This window comes from Lampris incognitus, chromosome 9 (genome assembly GCF_029633865.1).
Source record: "Lampris incognitus isolate fLamInc1 chromosome 9, fLamInc1.hap2, whole genome shotgun sequence".
NCBI lineage: Eukaryota > Metazoa > Chordata > Actinopteri > Lampriformes > Lampridae > Lampris > Lampris incognitus.
The window spans coordinates 2190422-2202252 of NC_079219.1; the positions used below are offsets into that span (position 1 = coordinate 2190422).

Here is an 11831-nt window from a genome sequence, read left to right on the forward strand (position 1 = left end):
CAAGTAAGCAATTGATTTTCAATATGCTCAGGCTGCACCAGCAGGTAATCCAAAAGCAACACACAAGCTTGGCTCACACATAAAACATCTACATCTGAATCCTCTGGAAGAGTCAGTCCTCGCATCACTTTCCCCCCCGTTTCTCCCCAATTGTATCTGGCCAATTACCCCACCCTTCCGAGCCGTCCCAGTCTCTGCTCCACCCCCCCTGCTGATCCGGGGAGGGCTGCAGACTACCACATGCCTCCTCCCATACATGTGGAGTCACCAGCTGCTTCTTTTCACCTGACAGTGAGGAGTTTCACCAGGGGGATGTAGCGCGTGAGAGGATCACGCTATTCCCCCCAGTTCCCCCTCCCCCCTGAACAGGCGTCCTGACCTACCAGAGGAGGCGATAGTGCAGCGACCAGGACACATACCCACATCCGGCTTCCCACCCGCAGACACGGCCAATTGTGTCTACAGGGATGCCCGACCAAGCCGGAGGTAACACGGGGATTCGAACCGCCGAGCCCCATATTGGTAGGCAATGGAATAGACCGCCACACCACCCGGACGCCCCGTCCTTGCATCACTTATTGAACAGATAAATCCTGCACTTCGTTGTGGACTTTCTCACATATCTACTTCACACACAAAGCTGATGTGTAGATGATGTAGCTGATGTATAGATGATGTAGCTGATGTATAGATGATGTAGCTGATATGTAGATGATGTAGCTGATGTGTAGATGATGTAGCTGATGTGTAGATGTTGTAGCTGATGTATAGATGATGTAGCTGATATGTAGATGATGTAGCTGATGTGTAGATGATGTAGCTGATGTGTAGATGTTGTAGCTGATGTATAGATGATGTAGCTGATGTATAGATGATGTAGCTGATGTATAGATGATGTAGCTGATGTGTAAATGATGTAGCTGATGTGTAGATGATGTAGCTGATGTGTAGATGATGTAGCTGATGTGTAGATGGTGTAGCTGATGTGTAGATGTTGTAGCTGATGTATAGATGATGTAGCTGATGTATAGATGATGTAGCTGATGTATAGATGATGTAGCTGATGTGTAAATGATGTAGCTGATGTGTAGATGATGTAGCTGATGTGTAGATGATGTAGCTGATGTGTAGATGATGTAGCTGATGTGTAGATGTTGTAGCTGATGTGTAGATGATGTAGCTGATGTGTAGATGATGTAGCTGTATAGATGATGTAGCTGATGTGTAGATGATGTAGCTGATGTGTAGATGTTGTAGCTGATGTGTAGATGATGTAGCTGATGTGTAGATGTTGTAGCTGACGTGTAGATGATGTAGCTGATGTGTAGATGTTGTAGCTGATGTGTAGATGATGTAGCTGATGTATAGATGATGTAGCTGATATGTAGATGATGTAGCTGATGTGTAGATGATTTAGCTGTATAGATGATGTAGCTGATGTGTAGATGTTGTAGCTGATGTGTAGATGATGTAGCTGATGTGTAGATGTTGTAGCTGATGTATAGATGATGTAGCTGATGTATAGATGATGTAGCTGATGTGTAGATGATGTAGCTGATGTGTAGATGTTGTAGCTGATGTATAGATGATGTAGCTGATGTATAGATGATGTAGCTGATGTTTAGATGATGTAGCTGATGTATAGATGATGTAGCTGATATGTAGATGATGTAGCTGATGTGTAGATGATGTAGCTGATGTGTAGATGTTGTAGCTGATGTGTAGATGATGTAGCTGATGTATAGATGATGTAGCTGACGTGTAGATGATGTAGCTGTATAGATGATGTAGCTGATGTGTAGATGATGTAGCTGATGTGTAGATGATGTAGCTGATGTGTAGATGTAGCTGATGTATAGATGATGTAGCTGATGTATAGATGATGTAGCTGATGTGTAGATGTTGTAGCTGATGTATAGATGATGTAGCTGATGTATAGATGATGTAGCTGATGTATAGATGATGTAGCTGATATGTAGATGATGTAGCTGATGTGTAGATGTTGTAGCTGATGTGTAGATGATGTAGCTGATGTGTAGATGTTGTAGCTGATGTGTAGATGATGTAGCTGATTAGTAGATGATGTAGCTGATGTGTAGATGTTGTAGCTGATGTGTAGATGATGTAGCTGATGTGTAGATGTTGTAGCTGATGTGTAGATGTTGTAGCTGATGTATAGATGATGTAGCTGATGTATAGATGATGTAGCTGATGTGTAGATGTTGCATGTGTGGAAGAGCAAACACATTCTGTCAGCTTTGTCGTTATGTTGATACAGTGTAACCACGATGAAATGTTTAGTCATGTCCAGACTGTCAGCACGGCCCCGACAGTGTCAGACGGACCAGTACAGCTGAGTTGCAGAGTGCAGAGCTGGTCTCTAGTCGTCCTCCCGTCTCCCTTCACCTTACAAAAGTGCTTCTGTTCATGTTTAGGGTTAGGGTTAGTGTTAGGGTTAGAGTTAGGGTTAGGGTTAGAGTTAGGGTTAAGGTTAGGGTTAGGGTTAGAGTTAGGGTTAGGGGTTAGGGTTAGAGTTAGGGTAAGGGTTAGGGTTAGAGTTAGGGTTAGGGTTAGAGTTAGGGTTAGAGTTAGGGTTAGGGTTGGGTTAGGGTTAGGGTTAAAGTTAGGGTTAGAGTTAGGGTTAGGGTTAGAGTTAGGGTTAGGGTTAAAGTTAGGGTTAGAGTTAGGGTTAGGGTTAGAGTTAGGGTTAGGGTTAGAGTTAGGGTTAGAGTTAGAGTTAGGGTTAGGGTTAGAGTTAGGGTTAGAGTTAGGGTTAGAGTTAGGGTTAGAGTTAGGGTTAAGGTTAGAGTTAGGGTTAGGGTTAGGGGTTAGGGTTAGAGTTAGGGTTAGAGTTAGGGTAAGGGTTAGAGTTAGGGTTAGGGTTAGGGTTAGAGTTAGGGTTAGGGTTAGAGTTAGGGTTAGGGTTAGAGTTAGGGTTAGGGTTAGGGTTAGGCCCACCGGCCGTCTCATATCTCACCCACAGCACATGAACACTTATGACAACAAGCCGTCTGCAGAGGAAAAATTCAAACGTTTTATTCCTTTAAGGTTTAACTTTTTTCCATTGGTTTAATGATGTCCGTGTGCTGGTGTGTGCTGTGTGGGAAGTGTCGTCTGGTTGAGGGTTTTTTCATGTCGCTCTGGATGAGCAGGAACCAGCGAGCAGGTCTGTGCTGCCCACATATTATTCCCCGGGTTTGTGTCAGCGCGGGCCAGCCACTCTTCTGCACTCGTGCATTCTGTAGGCACACATGTAGAATATACCTGCAGCACAGAAAGTGAACTGGGTGAAAACACGTATGGCTGTGGCCCAACGGCACCACCCACTTTAAACCCAGAATGCTTTGTTTAGTACAGCCAGTCCCCCTTACTAAAAGATTTGTGTGTGTGTGTGTGTGTGTGGGGGCTCTGTGATGGTCTGGCGGCCTGTCCAGGGTGTCTCCCCGCCTGCCGCCCAGTGAGAGCAAAATGGGCGGTTCGGACGATGGATGGATGTTTTGTCTTGCCCCCCCCCCCCTTTTTCTCCCCAAGTGTACTTGGCCAATCACCCCACTCCTCCGAGCCGTCCTGGTCTCTGCCCCACCTCCTCTGCTGATCCAGGAGGGCTGCAGACTACCACATGTCTCCTCCCATACATGTGGAGTCACCAGCCGCTTCTTTTCACCTGACAGTGAGGAGTTTCACCAGGGGGACGTAGCACGTGGGAGGATCACGCTGTTCCCCCTCCCCCCTGAACAGGCGCCCCGACCGACCAGAGGAGGCGCTAGTGCAGCGACCAGGACACATACCCACATCCGGCTTCCCACCCGCAGACACGGCCAATTGGGTCTGTAGGGACGCCCAACCAAGCCGGAGGTAACACAGGGATTCGAACCGACGAGCCCCGTGTTGGTAGGCAACAGAATAGACCGCTATGCTACCCAGACGCCCCCCTAAATACAGAACGTTAACTGAGTGAAATTCAAGGGCCAAACTGTAAGCCCTTCTCCAGTCATCCAATTTTGAAGGGACTGTAATAAAAAAAAATCTTTTTTGTTTGTCTCTAACTGGCTGCTGGGATTGGCTCCAGCGCCCCCGCCAGCCTGACAGCAGGATAACCGGTTGGATAATAAATGGATGGACATTTATTTGCATGACATAAACATGCAACAAGTATTTTTAGCCACAAATTATACTGCACTGAGGTTAGAAAATCATGCTGCCTGTACAAAATGTTCATCTGACAGTGAGGAACCTCACAAAGCTGTGACTTCACCACTTGTTTCCAAGGAATCCTACATGGCAGATAATTATGCACTCTGATGACCATTTTCCCTTGTGTGAAGTTTGTAACAAATGACTTAAAGGTGTTTATTTGAATTAATTAAAAGACATGCAGTCAGTTGGCAGTGCAGGACAGGGAGGATTTCTTACCTCATTACTAATGTTATCTCATGTGATATGTCATCATCATCTTATTTTATCTTATATGTCATCATCATCTTATCTTGTCTGATATGTCATCATCATCTTATCTCATCTGATATGTCATCATCATCTTATTTTATCTGATATGTCATCATCATCTTATCTGATATGTCATCATCATCTTATCTCATCTGATATGTCATCATCATCTTGTCTTATATGTGTCACTTATTTTATACTAATGTTATCTTATATGTCATCATCATGTTGTCTTATCTGACATGTGTCACTTATTTTATATTGTAGTTTAAGCTTGTGCAGCACTTAGGTTCAACTGTGGTTGTGTTAGATGCACTATACAAATAAACTTGACTTGACTTGACTTATCTCAAAGGTCATTTAAGTTATTTATCTAACCCAGACAGCATCCGGATGTGGGCCACTTCAGGCAATGATGTGGCACCGGTGGCCTTCTTCTGGCCCGGACAAAATGGATGTGAGCCTGAAGTGGCCCACATGTATGACAGCAAATATGGCCCAAACATGCCAAATCACATGTGGGCCTTTTGTGGCAAAGATGCGGTGCTCTGGGCAACATGTGATCTGGATGTGACCCTGAAGCGGCCCGTGTGGTAAATGGTGAATATGGCCCAAATATCACAAAACAAATATGGCCACCTTTGGCAAATATGTGGCACATGCGGCATTGCTGTGGCTCGGTTCTGGCCCAGATCTGGCAAACAGGAGCGGACCGGCCAAGTGCCATCATTCCACGTGGTATGTGGGCCGGATGAAAGTGTCGGTGTAGGATGGGTCCGGGCCACAGCAGCTTTGCTAACTGGGAACTCACCTGCAAAAAAGGTCATGAGCAGTGCCACCCAGCCTAGTATGTAAGACCAAGAGAAGCGCCAGTCACCAAAACGCTTGCCTAGGAAGTTCACGGTCACTCCAGTGTAAATGGCCATTGCAAGCAGAACAAAGAGAGCTGCCAGAAACAGATGAGGCGTAGGTTAACTTCTGGAAATATGCAAAGACGGTGGGCACAGCCGCTAGTCATCCATGTGCATGCACAAATATGAGGCTAATTTCTTTTCAAGCATGTGTTTGAATTTGTATTGGATTTACATCATATGTAAATAACAGATAATAGCAATAAACAATTCCACGCGTGTTGCTCTTGTGTCTGTGTGTGTTTGGTGTTACTGTGTGTTGTTTCTCACTCGAGACGAAGAACATTATCCCAGCAGCAAAGGAGCGATTGAACCTTTCAAAGGCAGAGAAGTGGGCGAAGGAGAGGATCCCTGCAATGATGCCGGCAAAGCAAGACATGGCAGACAGGATCATGAACGCACGAGTGGCGTTCCAGTAGGCTGGGAGAGAGGAAAGACAAACACGGTGAGAATAAATGAGAAGAACACATGGAAAACTTCACTGTAAGAGGCAACAAGACGCTTGAAATGCCGGTGAACTGAAAGGTTGTGAGATGATTGTATCATAACACCGGTGTTTACATATATACAGTGAAACATAATATTGTGACTTTATACTGTCAGCACAGCGACGGCACTTTTCAAACAGGATCTTCACTTTTCTCTAGAATTTTTCATCTCACTTTGTGTTCAATTCCTTAAAAATGACATGATGCTTTTCATCACTTTCATGGCGGCACGGTGGTGCAGTGGTTAGCGTGGTCGCCTCACAGCAAGAAGGTTCTGGGTTCGAGCCCCGGGGTAGTCCAACCTTGGGGGTCGTCCCGGGTCATCCTCTGTGCAGAGTTTGCATGTTCTCCCCACGCCTGCGTGGGTTTCCTCCCACAGTCCAAAGACATGTAGGTCAGGTGAATCAGCCGTACTACATTGTCCCTAAGTGTGTGTGTGTGTGTGTGTCCTGTGATGGTCTGGCAGCCTGTCCAGGGTGTCTCCCCGCCTGATGCCCAATGACTGCTGGGACAGGCTCCAGCATCTGCACGACCCTGGTTAGGATCAGCAGCCTGGATAATGGATGGATGATGCTGTCCATCAGGGCGGGAATTAGCAGGTACCTCCCAAACCAATATTACAACAATACTCTAGGTGTCGATTCAATACATATTGTGGTTTTTCAGATTTTAAATATTGTGACCCAATAATACAGTTTTTAAGGCTCCATCTCCTCTAATCTAAAGTAAAATGGGAAAACAAGTAAAACTGCAACAGTAAAATGGGAAAACTGCAAAAATCCAAAGAAAATGTACAACACCGTGCACATTTGAAGCCTTGTTTGTTCCAAAATGTTAAAACAGGAGCACGCGTCCTGTTCGGTTCATATTCACACATTCAGAGATGTAGGAATCATTACGCTGAACCTCGTCACTCAACCTCTTCATCGTGCTTCAATGCTGCAATTCAGGAAAAATTCGATATTGAATCAATATTTAAATCATCACGGCTTAGATTTGTAAATTTGCTCTTAATCCCCGCCCCCGCCCAAACTGGTATTTTTTACATTACTCACACTGGTCTTTGTACTCTCTTCCCATGCGGTGCCTGATTCACTTCATCAGTCTGTACGGCAGTACTTCTTCCTCACCCCACGCTGGGTGAACACAGGTACCGATGGTGCTCATCCATAGTAACACATGTTGTTGTTGTGTATCAGATGTCCTGTAATGCTTCCCACTGGAGATAGAGTCAGGTTGTCCTCCTGTGGTGTTGTGCTAATATGAGCTCATGTTGTGTTATTACGTGTTTGTTCTGGTGTCATCAGGGTGTAGCACAAAATTCTGGGCCCTATCATAAGTAGTCTCTGTGGGCCCCTTTCCTCTTGTCTCACACATCACTTTGAGTTCTAGCATACTGTGTATTATTACAATCACAGTACACTAACCTAACTTAAGCTGACTTACCCTAACCTTAAGCTGACTTACCCTAACCTTAAGCTGACTTACCCTAACCTTAAACTGACTTACCCTAACCTTAAACTGACTTACCCTAACCTTAAGCTGACTTACCCTAACCTTAAGCTGACTTACCCTAACCTTAAGCTAACTTACCCTAACCTTAAGCTGATTTACTCTAACCTTAAACTGACTTACCCTAACCTTAAGCTGACTTACCCTAACCTTAAGCTAACTTACCCTAACCTTAAGCTGATTTACTCTAACCTTAAACTGACTTACCCTAACCTTAACCTGACTTATCCTAACCTTAACCTGACTTACCCTAACCTTAAGATGACTTACCCTAACCTTAAGCTGACTTACCCTAACCTTAAGCTGACTTACCCTAACCTTAAGCTGACTTACCCTAACCTTAAGCTGACTTACTCTAACCTTAACCTGACTTACTCTAACCTTAAGCTGACTTACCCTAACCTTAACCTGACTTATCCTAACCTTAACCTGACTTACCCTAACCTTAAGCTGATTTACCCTAACCTTAAACTGACTTACCCTAACCTTAAGCTGACTTACCCTAACCTTAAGCTGATTTACCCTAACCTTAAGCTGACTTACTCTAACCTTAAGCTGACTTACCCTAACCTTAAGCTGACTTACCCTAACCTTAAGCTGACTTACTCTAACCTTAAGCTGACTTATCCTAACCTTAACCTGACTTATCCTAACCTTAACCTGACTTACCCTAACCTTAAGCTGATTTACCCTAACCTTAAGCTGACTTACCCTAACCTTAAGCTGACTTACCCTAACCTTAAGCTGACTTATCCTAACCTTAACCTGACTTATCCTAACCTTAACCTGACTTACCCTAACCTTAAGCTGATTTACCCTAACCTTAAGCTGACTTACCCTAACCTTAACCTGACTTACCCTAACCTTAAGCTGACTTACCCTAACCTTAACCTGATCTGAGGTAGTTTTTAACTAGTTTCAGTTGAGAGTCGTGCAGGCTGTCCAGCCTGTCCCAGGACATCACTGATCTGAGGTAGTTTTTAACTAGTTTCAGTTGAGAGTCGTGCAGGCTGTCCAGCCTGTCCCAGGACATCACTGATCTGAGGTAGTTTTTAACTAGTATCAGTGGAGAGTCGTGCAGGCTGTCCAGCCTGTCCCAGGACATCACTGATCTGAGGTAGTTTTTAACTAGTATCAGTGGAGAGTCGTGCAGGCTGTCCAGCCTGTCCCAGGACATCACTGATCTGAGGTAGTTTTTAACTAGTATCAGTGGAGAGTCGTGCAGGCTGTCCAGCCTGTCCCAGGACATCACTGATCTGAGGTAGTTTTTAACTAGTTTCAGTTGAGAGTCATGCAGGCTGTCCAGCTTGTCCCAGGACATCACTGATCTGAGGTAGTTTTTAACTAGTATCAGTGGAGAGTCGTGCAGGCTGTCCAGCCTGTCCCAGGACATCACTGATCTGAGGTAGTTTTTAACTAGTTTCAGTTGAGAGTCGTGCAGGCTGTCCAGCCTGTCCCAGGACATCACTGATCTGAGGTAGTTTTTAACTAGTATCAGTGGAGAGTCGTGCAGGCTGTCCAGCCTGTCCCAGGACATCACTGATCTGAGGTAGTTTTTAACTAGTTTCAGTTGAGAGTCGTGCAGGCTGTCCAGCCTGTCCCAGGACATCACTGATCTGAGGTAGTTTTTAACTAGTTTCAGTTGAGAGTCGTGCAGGCTGTCCAGCCTGTCCCAGGACATCACTGATCTGAGGTAGTTTTTAAATAGTATCAGTGGAGAGTCGTGCAGGCTGTCCAGCCTGTCCCAGGACATCACTGATCTGAGGTAGTTTTTAACTAGTATCAGTGGAGAGTCGTGCAGGCTGTCCAGCCTGTCCTAGGACATCACTGATCTGAGGTAGTTTTTAAATAGTATCAGTGGAGAGTCGTGCAGGCTGTCCAGCCTGTCCCAGGACATCACTGATCTGAGGTAGTTTTTAACTAGTATCAGTGGAGAGTCGTGCAGGCTGTCCAGCCTGTCCTAGGACATCACTGCTCTGATCTGTGCTTGTATCAGCAGTCACTTGCTACAGGACTAGATGAGCTGCACTGAGGGACGCTTGTGAGGGGCGGACTAAACCATTTTGCACCTTTTGTAAGGGCTGAGGGGGGCCTCAGAGAGGGGTGAGGGGGGCCTCAGAGAGCTTCTACTATTTTCTTTAAGTCCCTCAACCGATGTATTGAGCCAGTTTTAACTGAAGTTATGACACTAACTAATTAGAAATAAACATTTGCAAACCAAAACAAACTTTCAATTCCAGGCTTCCCAATCTCCCCCCCCCTTCTGGGCCCTGGTAGGTCCTTCCTCCTTTCCCCCCACTATGATGCCCCTGGGTCATGAAGGCCAGTACCAGTACCCTGATTGTACTAGGTATGTAAAGTGGTTTTTCTTCTAAAAGGATCTGTAACATTTCATGCTCATTCCACACTCAGCATAATCATGACAACAGTTGTTCCATCAAGACCTGGATTCATTCAACTGCTCCAGCTAGAGAGAGGGTGGATGTTGTTTGACGGTCGGGGGGTGGGGTGATGGGGTACATGGGGGGGTGCTGGTGCTTCCCCCACTTACCAATACTGTCGGTCTGCATGTAGCACTTGCCAGACATGCAGTATCTCCACAGGCCCTGGTGAGCGAAGCTCCCGGACAGCCGGTACTGCATCCAGTAGTCTGTGGCTGTGGAGACCACCAGGAGGATGTTCCCCACGATGGCACAGAACAGGCCCCCTCCCATGAAGCTGTACATCCTGAGTCACACCGCGATGGCGCTGAGGCTCCACGCACTGCACAGCACAAGAGCAGAGATGGAGGTGATTGGTAAGAGTTCACCAGGGATTGAACTATGAGGGATGAGGTGACAAGTTGTTTTGTGTTACGCATAAAACCTGAGATTCTGAACACTGTGACCACATGGCTGTCCTTCCTGACCAGAACCAACACCTCATGTCAACATAGATACACTGTGACCACATGGCTGTCCTTCCTGACCAGAACCAACACCTCATGTCACCATAGATACACTGTGACCACATGGCTATCCTTCCTGACCAGAACCAACACCTCATGTCAACATAGATACACTGTGACCACATGGCTGTCCTTCCTGACCAGAACCACCACCTCATGTCCCCATAGATACACTGTGACCACATGGCTGTCCTTCCTGACCAGAACCAACACCTCATGTCAACATAGATACACTGTGACCACATGGCTGTCCTTCCTGACCAGAACCACCACCTCATGTCAACATAGATACACTGTGACCTGACCACATGGCTGTCCTTCCTGACCAGAACCACCACCCAATGTCATCATAAATACACTGTGACCACATGGCTGTCCTTCCTGACCAGAACCACCACCTCATGTCACCATAGATACACTGTGACCACATGGCTGTCCTTCCTGACCAGAACCACCACCTCATGTCACCATAGATACACTGTGACCTGACCACATGGCTGTCCTTCCTGACCAGAACCACCACCCAATGTCAGCATAGATACACTGTGACCACATGGCTGTCCTTCCTGACCAGAACCACCACCTCATGTCACCATAGATACACTGTGACCACATGGCTGTCCTTCCTGACCAGAACCACCACCCAATGTCATCATAAATACACTGTGACCACATGGCTGTCCTTCCTGACCAGAACCACCACCTCATGTCACCATAGATACACTGTGACCACATGGCTGTCCTTCCTGACCAGAACCACCACCTCATGTCACCATAGATACACTGTGACCTGACCACATGGCTGTCCTTCCTGACCAGAACCACCACCCAATGTCAGCATAGATACACTGTGACCACATGGCTGTCCTTCCTGACCAGAACCACCACCTCATGTCACCATAGATACACTGTGACCACATGGCTGTCCTTCCTGACCAGAACCACCACCTCATGTCACCATAGATACACTGTGACCACATGGCTGTCCTTCCTGACCAGAACCACCACCTCATGTCCCCATAGATACACTGTGACCACATGGTTGTCCTTCCTGACCAGAACCACCACCCAATGCATAGATACACTGTGACCACATGGCTATCCTTCCTGACCAGAACCACGACCTCATGTCACCATAGATACACTGTGACCACATGGCTGTCCTTTCTGACCAGAACCACCACCTCATGTCACCATAGATACACTGTGACCACATGGCTGTCCTTCCTGACAAAGACCACCACCTCATTTTATCATAGATACACTGTGACCACATGGCTGTCCTTCCTGACCAGAACCACCACCTCATGTCACCATAGATACACTGTGACCACATGGTTGTCCTTCCTGACCAGAACCACCACCCAATGCATAGATACACTGTGACCACATGGCTATCCTTCCTGACCAGAACTACGACCTCATGTCACCATAGATACACTGTGACCACATGGCTGTCCTTTCTGACCAGAACCACCACCTCATGTCACCATAGATACACTGTGACCACATGGCTGTCCTTCCTGA

General features: G+C 46.3%; 1 protein-coding gene across 1 annotated transcript; it reads right to left on the bottom strand.

Moving 5' to 3' along the window:
- Positions 1–3202: 3202 nt before the first annotated feature.
- lim2.5 (lens intrinsic membrane protein 2.5) lies at positions 3203–10083 on the bottom strand. Its single transcript, XM_056286813.1, has 4 exons — positions 9909–10083; positions 5628–5777; positions 5258–5392; positions 3203–3264 (listed from the first exon to the last, which is right to left on the bottom strand). The coding sequence occupies exons 1-4, from the start codon at positions 10081–10083 to the stop codon at positions 3203–3205; spliced, it is 522 nt and encodes a 173-aa protein (XP_056142788.1).
- Between the last annotated feature and the right edge of the window lie 1748 nt (positions 10084–11831).

Coding starts and splice junctions, on each gene's coding strand:
- lim2.5 (XM_056286813.1), bottom strand. CDS start 10,083: ATGTACAGCTTCATGGGAGGGGGCCTGTTCTGTGCCATCGTGGGGAAC. Junction 5,778..9,908: donor CATGCAGACCGACAGTATTG/GTAAGTGGGGGA, acceptor CCTCTCTCCCAG/CCTACTGGAACGCCACTCGT. Junction 5,393..5,627: donor GATAATGTTCTTCGTCTCGA/GTGAGAAACAAC, acceptor TGTTTCTGGCAG/CTCTCTTTGTTCTGCTTGCA.